The 19181-nt window shown below is 39.7% G+C and overlaps 1 protein-coding gene across 1 annotated transcript in view; it reads left to right on the top strand.

The window, feature by feature from the left end:
* Window positions 1–62: 62 nt before the first annotated feature.
* Window positions 63–19181, top strand: part of RAD23B (RAD23 homolog B, nucleotide excision repair protein) — a 32798-nt gene continuing 13679 nt past the window's right edge. Inside the window, exons 1-4 of the mRNA XM_074166019.1 lie at window positions 63–353; window positions 12096–12177; window positions 14898–14977; window positions 17108–17355. Coding sequence (XP_074022120.1) covers window positions 288–353; window positions 12096–12177; window positions 14898–14977; window positions 17108–17355 — 476 coding nt within the window. The 5' untranslated portion in view covers window positions 63–287. The remainder of the gene's footprint in view (window positions 354–12095; window positions 12178–14897; window positions 14978–17107; window positions 17356–19181) is intronic.

Below are 19181 nucleotides of genomic sequence, written 5' to 3' on the forward strand. Positions count from 1 at the left end.
CCTGGGCGGGGCTCCGCCCCCGCTCCGCCCCCCCGCTCCGCCCGCCGCCGCGCAGCGAGTGCGAGTGGCGCCCCGGGGCTGTGCGGCACCGGGCGAGCCGTTGCTCCGCCTCCGCCTCCTCCCCCCCCCCTCCTCCTCCCCCCCTCCTCCTCTTCCTCCTCCTCCTCCTCCTCTTCTTCCTCCTCTTCTTCCCGCTGCTCCCTGTCCTCTTCCCCGCCAGTCCCGCTACGCTGCGAGGGACGCGGCGGCCGGAGCACGACAGCGAGGGTCGGCCTGTAGCTGCGGCCATGCAGATCACACTGAAGACGCTGCAGCAGCAGACCTTCCGCATCGACATCGACCCCGAGGAGACGGTGCGGGCCCGCGCGGCGGCGGGAGGGCCGCGCTCCCTCCCCTCCCGGGCTCCGGCCTCCCTCCCCTTTCCCAGAGGGAGCGCCGCCCGGGCCCTGGGGAGAGCTGGGCCGGGGGTGGGGCGGGGGGAAGGGGCAGGAGGGACCACTTCGCCGGTGGAAGGGAGGGGTCGCCGGCGCCTCCGTGAGGGCCTGGACCGTCATGTGGCGGTGGCCGCCCGGGAGGAGTTTGGGGGTGCGGGGTGGTGATGGGGGGAGGGGTCGTGAGCTCCGGCGGGGGGAGAGGAGCGGTGCGCTTGGGCGTGGGGGGGCGGGGGGGGCAGGGTTGATGCGGGGCCTTCGCGGGGCGCCGTGGGCTGACCTCGGAGTGCCGAGGGGTCTCCTGTGGGGTGAGAGTGACCGTTTGTGGCTGGAGGAAGGGGGGACTGTGGTGGCCCGTCCCCCACCGGGTGGGCTTCCCGCCTTGTTTTGGAGAAGAATGCCCAGAAGGTGGAAGGGAGAACGACTCCCGCTGTACTCTGGAGGAGAGGGGTGAGAGGGCTACGGGAAGCTAAAGTTTTTCCTTTCAGGGATATACATGGCCACAGCAGTGGATTAGTGAGTAATGGGGCAAAGTAGTGATCTGTGCTGTTTTAGATAGGGAGTGCTGGGAGTGGGTCACGGGCTGTGGTGGGGGGGTTGGTGCAGCCGAAGGAAAATGTGGTGCTTGCTCTCTACAGATTCGTGCCTAGAAAGGAACTATGGGGGGATTGTAGGGCTCTTCTGCAGGAGTGTGTACTGGAGAGGAGCTCGCAAGTGTTTGCTTAGGTGTACCCCTGTACACTCAGACAAGTGTAAATCAAGACTGTGCTTGATCAAGGTGGGTGACTGCGGGAAGGCTTTACTGTTTCGCCCACAGTGTGAGCCGTCGTCATCAGTCTGCGCTTAGGAGGTGAGGGAGGACATGTGAGATTCTGCTGACCACGGTAGAGGGAATGTTGGTGTCTGCTGCAGAGCAGGCCTTTGGGTGTGTGGTGAGGTTTGTAGTAAGAGTTAGTCTCCCTTACTGCCGTGTTGCAGTGACTGTGTATCTCCGTACTTGTAAGACTGGGAGGGGAGAGGGGACGGGTTTTGGTTGCAGGTGAATGTATTCTGTTGGCACACGGGAGCCTGCTGAAAAATTCTCTGGGAAATGCAGTGTTCTGAGATGAGAGGAATAGCCTGAAGTGAGCTTGTAGGGTTGGAAGTTGCCTTGTCACTTGGCTGAGCACGAATGGTTTCCTCTGATAGCCAAGTCCAGACATCCTCGCGGCCTTCGTTTGAAAGGTTTGGGGAGTTTAGCATCCGACGGTGTGTCTGCAGCAGCCTTTCGTGTGACATCTGCGCAGTAAAACTCTGGAATATTGCATCTGCTTTTATAAAGTCAGTTGGTTTACCCTTTTCCACTTCCATCTTAAGAAAAACGTGGGATGACGGTTAAAGTCAGACTAAGAGTTCTTTTGGTTGAACAGTGTAGCCAAGGAAGATGGCAAATGTCTATCTGAAGCATGTGTTAGAAACCTTCAAGGATTTAAATTAAAACATTAGTCTTTACTTGTTACTGAGAAAATCTCTCTTTTCATCTTTTTTCTGTTCTCTGTATTCATCAGGGTCCTGGGAAATAAAATCGAGGAGAGGACTGAAGGAGTGTTGCCAGTCAAAACCCTCACCAGCATATGAGACAGCAAAATGCATTAGCTAGAAGTTGAATTATGGGCAGTTAGACTGCACTCTCTGTTTGTAAATGTAGTTGCTACAGTAGATCAGTAACTGAAACAAGAATGCTACTCATGAGCATAATAGTTCTGGTTTTGCCTACGAATGGCTGGTAAGATAGAGGAAATATGGGTAAGATTTGAGGAGAACTTTGTTTTAAAGTGAGGATGGTGAAGCCTCGATCTTATTAGCCATAGGGGTATGAAGGTGAAAAATGTATTTAAATTTCCTTGGCCTACTTTTTAGAAAACTATGAAGAAATTCTTGTTGAAAGTGTTGTGAATCAAACTCAATAAAGAGAGGAACACTTTTGAGACTTCAGTTAGAAACCAAATCTGTCAAAATTGGAAAATGCTTTGAAATGTAATCTGTACAGCAAGTGTTTCACAAAATTCTTGGTCTGATTTTCAAAAATACTGATTTTAGCTAAGTGCACTGGTTTCTTGGATAAATTTTCTAACGTCTTGAAACAAGTGTGTTTGTTTTGCGGAGTTCAGGAAAGATTACTTTTAGTCTTTGAACTATATCTGTGTGTTTCTCCGCTAGAGGTAGGCTTGTTTACTTGGAGCTGTGCCCTATACTGTGACAAGGCCAAAAATTGTCTAGTTGTGATAGGCCTAGGAAACTTGTTGCTCTAAAATTGGATTCTGGTTCTCTAAAACTGGTTTCTGGTTCTAGCAGTTTCTCCCCTTATTCTCAGTACAAAATTAATCTGAAGAGACTTGATGTTACAGTGCAAGGCGGTATTCTGACAAGAGTTTAGGCTTGTAACTGAAAGCTGTCATGAATAAAAAGGAATATTTAAACAAACCTTCCAGTGAGAATTTCAAGCAACACGCTTTATAATAACTAGTTAGACTTGTTACAGTTTTTATATGAGGAACTGATAGGGTTTTTTGTTGTTTTCTGCTTAATCAGACAATTTTAAAGTTCAAAACATGCTTTTTATATCGTGACTTTAGTTTTGTTTCAGTATTCTTATTTGTGAAAGTGCTAGATGAGGACCGTCAAATATTTTGACTGACTAAAAAAGTTGAAAAGGTTTAGCCTCAGGCGCTATTATTTGACGTGGCTTATTATCAACTGGAGGAATTTTTTTAGGCATGGCTGTTTCTGTTAAGTTTTGGGGGAAAAACTGTGGAGTGCATGGGAATCAATGTTTTACTCGCCGTTCTGAGCAGGGCGGTTCAATACTTGAGCATTCAGATTTAACTAGGATAAAGGAAAGCATGCATTTACCTATACAAGCTGCTTCTTGTGTTTGTTGAATATCAGAGAGAGTAAATATATTAAACATTGTGTTAGGAACCAAATAATAAGCCCTGTCTGAAGCTGATTGTGGACATGTGTGGCCACATCTCTTGTCTGAGGTGACAGTGATGACATTATAGGTGTCTAAATCTAGGGCTTCTGTTGTAGTTATCACTATGTAGACATGAAATAGGCTTGTAAAAAATCTCAACAGACGTTCTTAACTTTCTTTGAAAGTGAAATACCAGTTGAAAGTAAGTCTGTCCTGTTTCTTTTCCAGCTTCCCTGTGCTGTTAACGTAAAAACCTGATTGTCAAAATGCAGAGAAGTGCAAGGAATATTCAGGATGTCAGTAGTCTTTTGGCCGCAGTCTCTCCGTCACATAATATGGGCTTTCACATTTCACTGTTCCGCCACAGTGAACACCCAGGAAATGCCTGGTTGTTACACAGTGTTAGCCGGACACTTAGTTGTGGAAGTCTGAACTTCTGCATGTTCTGGTGCATCCTTAATATGTTTATGCTTTATTTTTAATCGTGTGTATGGGGATTTTTGGATGCTAATGTTATGCTCCTTTGGTGCCAGAAGCTCCTGGTTTTTAAGTTTAGAAATTTAGGCTAGATACTAACTGAAGCTGTATGAAATGTGTGGGGAGTGCGCTTCAGCAAAAATGAAGCAGGATCCAAAGGGTATGTAATAAGGAAAAAGTGAGATTTGGCATATATTTCATTTTTACCGATAAAACAGGTATAGTGCAGGGACAGTGTCATAGCAAAGAATTTGCATTTTCTGATTTGTAGGGGGTATAAAAACATTTTGGCTTTGTATTAGCAATGAGGTGGTACATATAAGGGAGGTGCTTTTTAATATTTACCCAGGGAGTGTCTGTGGTAAAATGACAAGCTGCTTTAATTCTCTTTGGAGAGTGCAGTGAGAAGTTTCTGAACTAGTGCAGACCATCATCTGAATGGATAGAGTACTAACTTTAGAAACAGTTCTGCAAGAGCCAGAGAATATTGCTGGGTGAAATGGGAAAATCTGCCTTCGAGGCTTGTAACCTATGAGGAAGTGTGCACTTATTCTGACAACCTCCTTCCTACATGTGTTTAAGAGTAGGTTAATCCTGCAACAGTTGCTGATAAAGAGGATTGTTTCTATATTTCCATGAGGGTTTATAATGTTAGTGGATACAGCAAAAGTGCTGTCATGATCCTGTTCAAATCCAGAAATATGCTTATAGGTTAAAGAAGTCTTTCTGTCTCAAGTCCTGATGGTTTTCTCTAATTCTTTGATTTTACAGTAGATGTCTTTCTCCTCTTCTAGAGAATTGTTAACATTGCTCTTGTGTCTTGTAGGATTTTATTGGTATATGCTTGCATAGTCAGAGGAGGTGTGACTTTGAAGGGCTTGTACTTGCTGCTTCAGGTTTGATAGATGACTCTGCAAAAATGGAAGCTTCGGAGATTACCAGAATAAGAGCGTCAGGGAGAATTTGTATTTTTTTCATTATTCTAGCATTTTCAACTTATGTTCTCTGATAATTCATGTTTATTTGATTAACTGTCTGGGTTTTTTTTGCTAGTGCTTTTTGTCGGTAGCTGGTCTTTTTCTCTGTTTCCTGGCTAGAGTTAGAATTTTCAAGTGAGGGAAGTCGTTCTAATTCTTGGCTGAAGAAGGTTAGGCTTTTACATATTCAGGAATATTTTCCTTACATTGTAGTGAATGTTCTAATATAATTTCCAAAGAATTCTGGGGAGAATGACACATATTCGTTAAAACTTAATAAAAGAAGAGTTAAGGTAGCATTAATTATGAACTGATCTTATTCATATTAGAATATGTTTTACATGTTAGCCATTTTTTTCAAAAGCATTGGTTCTAGGACCATAATTTTACAACTGTTGTATTTGGAATGTTCTTATCCAGTTAAGCTGTCAGCAAGAAAAAGTTACTTTTGTACTTAATAAGTTGTTGATATTATGTGCTGTATTTCTCAACAATCCTAACTTTCTTGGACCACCATTCCCAGGGTGGCCAGTAAACTGAGAATTTAAATATACAGGTTGTATGCACTTATGGATAGCTTTCTACATAATTGTGTCTCATATTTAAAGTCTATTTTGCAGGTATGATTGGTAAGCAAAGATACCTGTCCTTGATACGGGTAATAACAGGCTGGAAGGTGGAACTTACGGGGAGTAGAGAGTATATGTTAATTAAAGAATAATATGAGCAGATTACCATTCTACTGTCTACAGTCTCATTGCTGCCCATGTGCATCAATAGCGTGTTTACTGGCAAATCTTTTGAAAGTGTCTTCATTTTATTTCTGAAACTTAGAAAGTACTTTCCTGAAGCGAAATCTATAGGGCTATGTAAACTTGCAGGACTGAAGGATATGGCTGCTAATGTCTTCTCCCACCAAGGTTTGTAACTTTGGCCACTGTTGCGGACAGGGTGCCTGAATGGAGTGGAGTCATTGAAACAAACCATTTTTTATTTTATAGCATATGGTGAAGTGCAACATCTCTTACTTAGGCCTGTAAAGACCAGACAGGAGGCCTCAGCAGCTCTTCTCTGCGTGCTGCCCTGCAGCGAGCATCAAATGAACATGAGAAATGAAGAGAAAAGGGCTTGTGGCTGCAAAAAGCACATGAAATCAGAGTGTGGTCTGAAGACTAACTGACTGTAGTTCTCCCTGTCTCTATCATTCCCTGTGTTTTTGTGTCAGAGGCTCAGGGAAAGGAACAGAACCGGGGCTGAAATCCTTAGCCCCATCTCCCCAACTTGAATGTCTGAGCTTCACACCTTGTATTTCTGACTTGTTTTTTATTTGGTTGTCTAAATGAAGGCTATTAATGCATATCTAAATAAAACTTGTTTTACCCTTCCAACTGGTTTGTCAGTATGCAGTATTGGGAAAGGTTTTTTTTAAGTGTCTTTATAATTACTTAAAATACCTTGTCAATTTTATTCATACTCAAACCACTCTATTGCTGTTATGCTCATTGTGAATCAGTTTGTAAAAATTGGCTGCTTAACGATAGTGGAGGGTTGTTTATGCTAATCAGCATGGCCATGCAAGAGTTACCACTCAGAGAATATATGCTAGCTTCTTGAAACAAGCCCTTGCAGGTTCATAGGGAGCATTCAGAACTGTCAATAGCCATATCTTTCTGCTTTTTTCTGAAAGGTGCAGGTAGCTGAGCTTCCCCCCCTCCCCAACCCTCCCAATGTTGTTTAAAGCTCTGCTTTATGTTGAAGTCTATGTGTTCATGTGTTAGTACAAAGCTGCATGTATGCAGCTGTTCTGGTTGTTATTTAGCATCAGAAAACTGGTCCTACTGTCTCCTCTTTTAAACAAGGCTTAGATCAATTTTAAAATGCAGAGTGGAAGTGTGTAGAGGCCAACTTTGAGATCAGAAATTCTGGGCAATGTATAACAGCAACTACTAGGCTGATAAACGTCACCTAGGTGTAGATGAGCTCAATTTTGGAGAGGAAATTAGAAAGGCAGAGGTAATTGCACAGGAAGAAAATATCAGAGCTAAATTTGGATTTGTACCTTGCCAAATCTGGACTATTCATCTTCCAGACCGTGCTGCTGCTTTTTTTGTATACAAACTTCAGTACATTCAAATAGTAAATACAGAAGCTTCTGAATGCTTTATACTGTCTGTGAGGTTATTTTTAAACGTTGGAATAATTTTAAATGCCTTGTTTAGTAGAGTACAAATGTGGTGGTTTTTTTTTTTTTTCCAGTCACTCACTAACCTTGTAAACCTGACTGGATTCACAAGACTATTCCTCTCCTATGGTTCTTCTCGGTTACTGTAACTTTATGCCTTTGGGACCAGAAGTTAGGCAGTAATCTGTTCAAACAACCATCGAGATGGTCTTGTAAATAAATAAGAGTGTCCTTCTTAGGAAGACAATATAAGAGATTACCATAACGTAGATTTGTGCAGCAAAAGCTACTTTTATTATTTGTAGAAAGAAGTAGCTAGAACCAAAAGTGTTCTTATCAGCAAAGCTACTATAGAGCATCTAAGTAGTTTCTTATCCTCTGAAGGTTTCAATAGTAGGCACAATATATGCTATTGATCTGTTGCTGATCATGGAGTTTGATTAAGGGTAGTAAAACCTGTTGCACTGGTCAGTTTGTTGCTTCATTATCTGGTTTATTGTTTGATAGAGCTGCATTGACATCACCTGACTTTCAGTAGTGTCTATATGGCATTATAATCTGTGCTAAATGTGTTTTCAAGGGCAGTGGGAGGGAAAACTCGGGAATGTTATGTTCTAAACAGAAGTGTTTAGACTTATCACGTCTCCTCCCTCAAGGAGGAAGACAGCAAAATCCTTTGGACTGAAAGCTTTGGTTCTTGTCTAAACAATGATTTTTCCTGAAGTCTGGGAGAAACCTATGAGTCTATTACAGAAAAGATGGGGGAATTATAAGGTAGATTAAAAAAACCCCTCTGCTCAGAGTTTCTTTTCAAAAAATCTCAACTGTAGGTTGGTTGGCAGTTAGTCTCGGAGTCCATCTCTTTGTAGTCCTTTTACTAATTTGATAAAAATGCGATGATTTTGAGTACAAATCAATAGAAACATGATGGAATTGAAGAACACAAAGTTTAATGTCTGTACTTGGCTGTCTGATTTGGGGTCAGTTTCCTGCAAATGGCTGTCAAATGAGCAGCATAGGTTAATGACTTGGATTCATTAAAAGATGAAGCCCTGAAGTTCACAGATCCTGGAACTTCCAGTAGGCATAGTGATGCTGCTCTACTATGTTTGTGCTGGCCGCCTGTTCCCAAGGGGAGTGAATTTCCACCAGAGCAGGTGCAGGAAAGAGGTCCTAAGGAGGGTATGGAAGATTGAGACTCCCATGTGAAAGGAAACTGAAGGGCCTTGGCTAGCTTAGCTCACAGGCTGGAAGAAAGATTTGATAATGCTGTATAAATATTTTACAGTGATAAGCACCATGAAAGGTGGGAAGGCTATTCATGCTTGAATTCACTGTAAGAACAAATGAGTATTAATAGTCCATGAATTAATCTGTGCTGGAAATTAGGAAAAACCTTCCAATATGAGAATAAACTTTGTAGCAGCCTCGTTGTAGAAGTAGCAAACGACCTTAGTCTTTAGGTGACAGTGAATTAGATTCCTCATGGGGATTGTGGTATGGAAGGCAGGTATGCGGCTTGATGTCTGAAGGGGTCCTTTTCAGTTTTATATTCAGTTTCTCTATAGATCTGAAGAAATTCAGAAATATGTTTTGCCTGTGTTACAGAGCCTGTGTAATTATAAATTAAAATCGATGGAAGTATACTGTTTGGTTTTTTTATTAGGAGTTACGGGATGTTTCTTTAAATCAGCTGATTTTTTTTTTTTTCCCCTTTTCTGTTTTAGTATAGTGTATAAGGTATGAGAAATGGAAACTGGTGTGTGAGAGGGAAGGGAGGGAGTTTGCTCCATGTACTGAGCTGCGGGAACTACTTGCCTTGATGGAACCCAGCATGCCCTGCTTGCTTAGCTGGCTAAAATAAATGTAGAGAACAGCTGGGCAACTCAGCACTAGCATTTTTCGGATGCCCAGCTAGGATGCAGTTAGGGACTGGTATTTCTTCGGAAGACCTCAGTTTTTCAGCTAGGAATCATTCAGATCTGACTCTTAATTAAACAGTCTGCATGGCACCCGTTCTTGAGGACATTGCTCAGTGCAGTCTCTGAATAGAAGGGAGAGTTTCACATCTAAATTTATAGGGGGCAGAAGAAAATTGGCTTGTAAGTTAGCCACTGTGGTGTGTAAGTATGCTGCTTCTGAATCTTTAGGGTGTTTGCAGATGAATTGATGCTTATTCTTAAAGGTGTTGTCATAACGTATAGGTTGCATTTAATCTGCTGCAAAATTTATTGGGGCAGGAGAAAAGTGAGATTTTTCTGAGGACTGAAATATATTTTGAACTCCGATCAGGTGAAATAAAGCTGGGTAGCCTGAAGGTTTGGTTTATGGATCTGTATTTTTGAGAAATATGTGTCATGTTATGGGTGCAGAGGCTGACTGTATATCTTAAACCTGCTTTCTGAATTTGACAGATCAATGTGCTGGGTGTGTTTTCCCGAAATTAATTTTCACTTAATAATCCTGAACTGATGGTGATGCTGAAGTCTGGATACTCGGTGACCTAATTTACTAGAGGCAACGTTTAGAATGTTGCGGTTTTCAACAGCTTACCGTACCAGTAGCTGGAAGACACAGTTGCCTTTCTAAAGAGCAGTGAGAGGGCTTCTCTTCTGTTCGTTTTTTTTCTTGTTGTTGTTGTGTTTTTTTCCTCTCTCGAAAAAGGAGCATTTGCAGTTTAAATCTAAATGAAGCTGGTGTGGACTACATTTGGACTGCTGTATCCAATGACATACAGGGTGTTCAGGGCGCGCTCTTATGTATTCTTTTCTGTTGGCAGAATTAAGGGCACTAATCTTCTCGTTAGTGGGTGCTGAGTCTTCAGTCACTCCAGTTAGAACTACAAGAGAATACTTTATGCCACTAACATGTTACTGTTAAATTGGGTCTATCTGATGTCATCTGTTCCTTTTTTTTATTCAACCTGATCTAGTTGAAGCTGTCCCTGCTCCTTGCAGAGAAGCTTGGACTAAACGTCCTTTAAAGGTCCATTCCAACCCAAACCATTCTATGAATACTGTTTTTCAGCCATAGTCATAACTAATGCATTTTTTGTCAATTCCCATGGCCCCATAGTGTAAACCGCAGTTTGTCTGTGTCTGGAGAGGAATGCCACCTGCCAAGGCGATGAAAGCATAACCCTGTTATTTGTTGCAGGCTCATACAGAAGGTTTTAGAAGAGAGAAGTGCACTAGGTCCATGAGGAATGATGATGCTATCAGCAAATTATTGTTAAAATGAGTGGTGGTTTGGCCCTGCCTGAAGACATATGGATGGCAGTGAGCTGCTGTTAGTTTTATAGTGGAAAAGCAACTGGGTAGCTGGAGACTGATTCTAAAGCTTTAGGGAGGTGCTGGCATGGCACACATAACAAAAATACCAAGAGCATCCTTCCTCCATCGGCTGAGGAAAAAAAGAATATGCTTCGTATTTTGCTGTAGTTCTATAGAGGGAAGTTGTATGTTGCGTTCTGTATCCTTGTCTAGCTAGTGATTTAATCATCTACATCAGGTGTAATCTTAGAGAAGAGGTTTGATTCTGCAGCCCTCCTTTGCTGGGTCATGAAGCCTGGTGAAACAAACACGCCTTTTTATATATCCTGCTGAAAAGATGCAGCTCCATTGTGAGTGTTAAGTTTTGGTTCGCCCCTTTTGGACCAAACATCCAAACTGAAAGGATTAGCCCAATAAAAAGATTGATAAAGAAACACGGGAATAAAATCTGAGAGGAAGAGGGAGACAAAGTGAGGATAACAATGAAAGAAAAGGGGATAGGTGACACAAAGGTCTAGGACATCATTTACAGAAGAACAAAGTGAAGCCAGGAAGCGTGAGTGGCATGTGAGGTGGATGACAGATGTTAATTATGCTGAGAATCACAAAGCTCAACTTCTCAATAAATAGTTACCATTTAGCACCTGAAAATACTTTTTCAGTGTATTTACTATTCAAGTAATACTAATAGTGAGCTACAGTTTTAAAAATTAACAAAAAATGGTAATGCTACCAGCTGCCTGTGGCATAAGTAGTTGCGAGTTGGATGAAGCTGTCAGGGTAAACACGTTTTCACATGCTTAGCTGGTTAAATAGCTAGGTATGTGCACCTCAATTGCAGTGTTTCTTAAAAAAAGCTTATAAATCTTCAGGAAAAAAAGAAGCTTTGGAAGATGGAGTTAGTTTGTAGTAATGCATTGTAACGCATTAGTTGTCTTTGTTTTACATAATATTGTGAGTGTCTGTCAGAGAGCAAAATTCAATGTTTGTATACAGTTTGTCTTAAAACGTGATTTCAAATGTATCAGTAAAGAAATGCTTCTACAAGAATGTCCTTTATCTCTTTGGGATAGCATTATGCAGTCATTCTGGAGAATATGGGCATTCTGATACATGACAACTAATGCAGTGTCATTTGAGCTGTTGTTGCATGTGGTGCTCTGAAAGTGGAGTATATGTCAGTGGTTTGCATAAGCAAGTAAATATGGCAAAATGCTTTCATGTGTAGGCTTAAAATTGCTATGCAAAGCTCCAAAAATTACGGGGGAGGGGAAGGAGTTGAAAAATTAACAACTGGACAGTTTGCCCAAGTCTTTGCATATTAAGGCTTCGAGTCATTCCAGTGAGTTAAACCGTATGTCATGGTGACCTTACCAAAAACACAGGTGTTTCCTGAAGAGTCATTGTGATGAAGAAAGACGTCAGCTGTGTATAGCATGTGTACCCCCTGCATTCAGAGAAAGAACAGGGAGGGGAAATAGGTCGGTAGATAAAAGAATTTTTTTCCCAAATTACTCAATCTTTCACTGTGTTGTGTTGTAAACCCGTGCCTAAAGACTTCTCATGGAGAAAATACTTACCTAATGTGATTAAGCACAAGAGATTGTTTGGGAACACATTGCTCTACAAGTGATTTCAGCAGTGTCTTTGGAAGACTGATGTACTTGACATAATCAGGCTATGTCTGAAAACTACTTTTTAGTATTTAAAACTTAGAACAAAGTGTACTTAATTCAGTTTGTATTGCAAAACTTTTTTTTTTTTTTTTTTTTCTTCATTAAGACTGTTTCTGTGCTTTAGGTGAAGGCACTGAAAGAGAAGATTGAATCAGAAAGGGGGAAAGATGCTTTTCCAGTAGCTGGCCAAAAACTAATTTATGCAGGTAATGGATATTCTGAAAATACTGTATCTACTGAATCTACTGTATTTTTTATGTTCTTCTTTGACTTTGATGTGAATGTTAAATCTCCTAAACATTCTAAGTACTGAAATGCAAACAGGTTAAAAAAAAAAGAAGCAGCACAAAAGGGAACTCTTAATTTTGAATCAGAATTCTTCAGGTTTTAATACATGTGTGTCTGTTGTTATCTTTGCTCTTACAGCATGATATGCTAACAGCTTTAGTCCTGGGTAGGGTATACTAGATGAAGTAGAAATAGCTTTTGTTACAAGACATCAGGATTTAAGCAGATCACAGCTCATGTTCTGGGTTCACTCTTGTCTTTTGTTCAGCTGTGTATAGCTGAAGTGTTCCTGTATATACCTCAGAGAATTAAAAATCAGATATTTCTTTTGTTTTAACAAAACAAAAGAAACCACCACCAAATCTTTACTGTACAAAGCTACTTTCAATACTTTTAAGCTCTGTCATTAGAAATACGTATTATGTGCTAGGAAGAAGCAGGCTAACGTTAGTAAAGACATGAAGTTACTTTATTTGAGCTTATGTACTTCAAAATATTTTTTGGTAATATATTTTTTTCTGTTTTCTACCTGGCTAATCCATTCTGTCACTAATACAAAGATCCAGTTTTTCATTCTCGCTTCACGTCAGGACTTAAAAAATTCTATTTCAGTTACACCCTCTAGTGCTTTTTCCTCTCAAACTGTGCTTGAAAGAAACTTTGGTAGTCTCTTTACTTCTTCAGCGTACTGCTTTGTAAACAGTATTGGTCTTCCACTTCTAATAAGCTAAAGCCACTGATCACAATAGAAATATGCTAATGGAAGAGAAGTCAGGAGTCTCTCTGTGTTTGTATGGACTTCTTGGGACTATGTTTCTTAGCAAGTTTATGTCCCTTGTACTTCAGTGAAGGGAAAGCACATCAAGAACATGAAAGTAAAAGTTGCATGTATAATCAAGAAATATGAACAAGGCAGAAGGCCTTGTGCAATGTATATAATTGCATGACACTTTCAATGTTATGTTTCTGTGATTAAAAAATCAAGGGTTGCGTAAGATAGTATGTGACTTGAGTATTTCAGAAGCCGGAATTCATCTGCAGCATTGTATAATCCTCACAAGCAGTAGGAAATGTAGGAAATACAATTTAGAATAGAAGACCATCCAAAGATTGTTGGGTTTTTTTCTTGGACGAGAGATACAACAAGAGTGTATTGATGACATTTTTGCTTTGATGAAAGTAGTCTTTAGAATTTTCATAGTTTGGTAAAGCAGAAGTGGTATCCCAACGGAACCTGATTACAAGTATTTTAAAAGTACTGTTTGTTATTAAAAATGCTTGCAAATTTGTTTTAAAAAAGATAATTCTAATTAGTGGTGAGGTAGATCTGTTGTGTTGTCATCTGTATTAGGGTAAAATCTAGAAACCCTGAGAGTGGTGTGTCTGGAGTAGATAGGATGTCTGCATGTATACGTTGTGCAAACTCCTTTCCCAAAGTGCCTCTAAACCAGAAACTTGTAAGTAAACCTGTGTAGGTTCTGAGTCAGATGCTGCACCAGCTGCTACAGGTATTACTACTACTACAGTACATATAATACATTCTATATGACCTGCAAGACTGGTGGAACCAGTAGGGAGTAGGACAGTAGCACCTCGTTTGTGTTCCAAGTGCCGTAACGTGTATGCACTGCTTGATTTCCTTACAATCATCGGGATGAGTATGTGTCCTGCAAGTTACAGTTAAATGGTGTATTCCACTGGCACTGAGAATCGTTATGAAAATAACCATTTTCCTCTTGAAACAGGGAAGCGGTCTTTGGCACATACTTAGAAAATGAAGCAATTAAAATCATAAAATATTTTCTGAAAATTCTGTACAAGAAGTAGGTACTGTAAAACTCACTGAAATGCAGACAATTTTCTGATTTGTGGTACTGCCTCTAAATCAGCTTATCCTTAAAAAAAAAAAGTTTGTGGTTTAATGTGTTTTTTAGTTCTTGTAAACGTGAGGCAAATCTGTTTTGCCACAGTACTATCTCTGCTTATGAAACATCAAAAGTGGTAGTATAACAAACTAATGTTTCTGGTTTTGATCATTTTTTTTCATTCTTCTCTCAAGGTGGCAAGATACGGAATGGTTCTAGCTTTTCTAATGCTTTAGCCGCCTTCTAAGAACAAACTGTTAAAGTTGCAATGTCACAAACTTATCTAATACAGATATACTTGATCTGTGGCACAGAACTGTAGGTAGTTCACTACATTTGAAGGACAAATAGAAGATAAGCAGGAAGGAATTTTCTTGTTGTATCTGGAGAATGTAAGATGGCATAAGTTATTCAGTTAAGTTTATTGTATGCTAAGGCCTTTCCTCTACATTACTTGTGTCTGTGTTAAAGGTCCAATAAATTTTACTCTAGATTTAATGCTTCTGTTTTAATTATCAGCATCTTTAACGCTTTCAGCAGTGGCCTTCAAGTTAACTAGTACTGTGGACATCATAGGAGTAAAATCACTTGTAGCTCTATTGACAAAGCTTAATAGCAAAAAAACTTCTTGTAGGGTTATTAATGTTTATAAATCTGCATAAACCATGTTTTTGTAGTTTTTTTTTAAACTGCGTTTATATGAGAGAATTCCAACATCATTTATTGATCTGTTAAATAACTTCTTCTTAATTTGTATCTGTTTAATTTGCCAGGTAAAATCCTTAATGATGATACTGCTCTTAAAGAATACAAAATAGATGAGAAGAACTTTGTGGTGGTTATGGTGACAAAAGTGAGTAGTCTTATTTTTGAAAAGGAAATTGGATTAATTTCATTCTTTTTTCCATTGTGGTGGGTGATTGTATATTAAATCTTAAAATTAATGACATTTGATAATATGAAAGTTTTTGTTAAGAGTAAAAATAAATGCTTGTGCCAATAGATACGAAATACTGCTTCACGGTCCTAGTTTGCCTATGCTGATTGTTGTTCTTCTGTGCTGAATGTTTCCATCAAAGAAAAAAAATTCCCAGTGGCTGATTCTACTATTTCTTCTTTCTTGTCTCTCTCTGTTATTTGTTCAGTGATATTTTTAAAAGGAGGAAGAGAACCTAGATACGGTGTTACTAAATCCTTTGTACACAGCTCTTCCAGTCTTGCCATCTTGCTTTTCAAAACTCATGGCTGTTTCTTTTTAAGCTGTTGAGCTTGACAGCCGGCAGAGAAACAATACATATGCCAGTCAACAAACCTGTGAGTTTTGAATGACTACAACGGCAAATTAAAGGGATTAACTCTGATGTTTATTTGAAGTATTTCTTCTCTTAACCAGTTGCCAGGTTGCTTCCGGAATCAAACCACTGATTTTCTAGGCCTTCCAGACCTTTGGGATCTGAGTAAAACTGTCTTCATCTCTGTGTTAGATATGAAGTTAATTTTGGAGTTAGAGGTTCTCCTTCTGACAAAGAAAACCTGTGTTCAGATGCCCTTCACTTCTATCTGGAGTTGGTTCGTTAAATTGTCTGTTTGAACATAGCTATTATTGCTGCCTTCCTGAACAGACAGCCTAGTAGTCTGTGGTTTGCCTGGAGAAGAGACATTTGTTCAGGACAAAACACCTGCAGATGGGATTTCAAAGTACAGCTTTAATTTTGTTTGTAGCAGAAGAAACACAGACCTCCATGAAGAACTGCAAAATGCAGTACCTTCTTATATTAAAGGACCTGTGTTTTGGAGTTAGGCATTTCTTCAGTGTTACTATCTTTTTGCTAAGTCTTTAAGCTTGATTTCTCTTTCCTTGATTCTTTTCTGAATAAGACATGCTCTGTCATGTAAGCACAACTACTAACTTTGTCTGAGACTCAGATGTGCTTCAGTGTTTTTCTTCGAAGGCTTCTTAAAATGTTCTTTATTGTGCCTGTCATCTTGCAGGCTGTTCATTCTTAACCTCTCCTTCCCTTTCAGACAAAAGGAGGAAATAATTTTTTCCTAGTTTAAGCAAACATTGTCTGAAAGTGATTCACCTAGAATAAGTAGTTATGTTTTGTTTAAGTTCAGCTATTTCTCTTTGTATGGCAAAGATCGGGGTCAGCCTTGTCAATTCTTAAGATTATAGGTAAGGGGCTACAGTGATACAGCTTTTGAAAACGCAACTCTGTCCCTTACTTGGAAGTTACATGCATTCTGAAAAGTGTAGTTTCTTTGTAATGGGATTAATACTGCATGCATGCAAAATTCATGTTTCCAATAAGGATGTAAAGGTTAACACAGGTATATGCAGGTATTACCCATTCTGAATTTGTTGCTGTAAATTTGGTAGTCCTTGATTCTGCAGGATTGTTGGTGCTCTCTACAGTAGTCAAGTATGTGAAATGTTATTTTTGTAGTGCCCTGCATGTAAAGAGTGCATAAGTCAAACTTACTGCAGGTTAAGTTTAAATTTTTTAGCATCTTATTTCCCAGCAAATTGCATTCATAATGAATTGTGATTTCTGTCTTTGTCACTTTTTTCCAAATTTGAGTGATGAGAAAATCTTAGGCTTGTTATGCTTGTCAGATGTCTTTTGACAACTGTTTTAGTTTCTTCTGAAAATATGTTTTGTAAAACACAAAATTGTTTTCACATTTAGAGTGTTGTGGTCTGTAAATATTTAGATCTTATCTTTGCTTTTCCCTTCATACTCAAATAGTATGACTGCTTAGATGTCTAAATAAGTACTTCAGTGGCACTATCAGTTGCCTGTTTAAATACAATGAAAGGCATTACAGATTTAATGTTATGCTTGATGTTGAGGCAGCATCAAACAGAACATATGCTAACAGAAAATATACCAAACAGAAATGGTCTTAACAGAACTTAATCAATGTGTTGACTATAGATGTGAGCTTTCTGCTGTGTCTGAATTCTGTTGTCCTCCTACAGCCCAAAGCAGCTGCTGGAGCGACCCAGCAGTCAAATGCTACTACTGCTACTAGCTCCACAGCTGCAGCTCCCACACCAGTCACTGCACCAGTCCCTGCCACTGCCCCTGTGCCAGCTCCTGTCCCTCCACCACCAGCACCAGATGCAGTTGCTTATGAGTCTACACCTGTAAGTGCTCCTAAAGAAGAGAAACCAGCAGAAAAACCACCTGAGGCACCAGCTGCTGTCAGCCCATCATCAACTGAGAGGTATGAACGAGCCTCCAAAAATGGCTTCCCTGTCCATTTCTGTTGCTTCTAGTTTTATCTTAAGTTGAATTTTCCATTACTGTGTTAGTCCAGTCATTTTCTCTGTTCTACATGATTTTTCTTCTTTCTTAACTGTCACTTCAGTCTCTGGCTTGAGTATAGCGTCGCTGATGGCAAGAAGTGCCTCTCCCTGCTCTCCTTCTACTGTGGGAAGAGTGGTCTTGGGACTAAACCTGTGGAGTGGAGAGTTAACTGACACAGGACTTGTGCTCGCATTAGGCATTTCAGAGTTACTGAATGCATTAGGCATTTCAGTAACTACTTTCAGAGTTACTGAAAGTAACTTTTACTGCAAGTAAAAGCATAAGTTTCTTTTCAAACTGAGGATATTCACCTATATGGGGATCTACTGTTCACAAAGCTCTTAAAGGCTTCAGAGGAATGTGTCCTGTCCTATTCATAGACCTCTGATTGTGTTTTGTATCCTGTTGGTTAGATTTGAACCATAAGTTCTTTATTGCTGTAAGAGTCTTGTAATTGCTGGAAAGGGCCTTTTCATCCAAAATGTAGGATATACTATTGCACTTAATCATTTAATGTCTTAATGCTACAAGTTTATTTGTTCTGAATGCTCCTTTACCCATCTGCAGACAGTTGTGGGAGTTGGGATAGCTTTTAACCTCAATTCTTTACATTTAAGAAAATCAAATGGAAGTTAGAGGGTTCATCCCTGTTGTATAATGTGGCCTTTTTTGGCTCACTTTAAGTTGCCAAAGTATTGCATGGGATAAAGATGTTGTTAACTGTAATTTAATGGCCCTTGAAGTGCTGCATAGCATCAAGTCTTCATTTTTCATACTCTGATTTTCAATTACTTGTGTGTTATTTATGTGAATACTGGTGCACAAGACAAATTTTTGATGTGGTTGTATTTAAACACCTTTAAATATTGATTTGATGATTAAGAAATAAAACTTGCAATTGCCTAATATCTTGAAAATATCACAAATTTCTTGCACTAAATACCCTAAATGATGACTTAAATTTGCAGTTCTGAGAAATGGACATATTTCTAAAATGGAATACAAATGAAGCTTCATTTATGAGTTGAATAACTTTTTTTATTGTTAATGAGCAGGGGGTTTTGCTGCTCAGTTTGTCCAGTAGGTTCAAAGATTAGATTAAAACTCTGATACTGAAACAGTACTTTCCAGGTTTAAAACTGTAGTACATACTTTAAAGGAAGTAAGAGAATAATTTAACAAATACAGTGTAGTTACCACCTGCCTTGATTTCAGTGAGTACCATTTGTTTCTGATTTGCTTTAGAAGCTAATTCACTAAGGCTGGTGAAGATTTATTGAGCCATGGCCAGGCACGCTGATGTCCTGTTTTGCCTTTGATCTTTTTTAGTTGTAAATCTTACTAGTGATATATACTAGTGAAGCATTCTTGTTGGAACAGTTTTGGTTTTTTTTTTTTAACATTAAAAAAATGCATCTCTGTAAATACCTTGTTAGATTTTTAGTGGCATCTTCTGGAAACTGATTCAGATTAATCTGATGATCTTTCACTTGCTGATAGGAGTTGCCGACTCTGGTAGCCTCACAGAGGCAAGGTTGCTGCAGCTCCATGTCCACAGGTCTATCAAGCATCAAGATTGAATATATATTTCCAGTACATACACACAATATGTATATACCTATATATATGGCTGGCTGCGTAGGTCAACACAGGCAGGAAAAAAACAGCACTCAAGCAACCATACAACATCAGCAGTTGCATCTTGTTACCCTCTGGCTACTCAGGACAAAGCCCACTAGCGTA

Source organism: Numenius arquata, chromosome Z (genome assembly GCF_964106895.1).
Source record: "Numenius arquata chromosome Z, bNumArq3.hap1.1, whole genome shotgun sequence".
Classification (NCBI taxonomy): Eukaryota; Metazoa; Chordata; class Aves; order Charadriiformes; family Scolopacidae; genus Numenius; species Numenius arquata.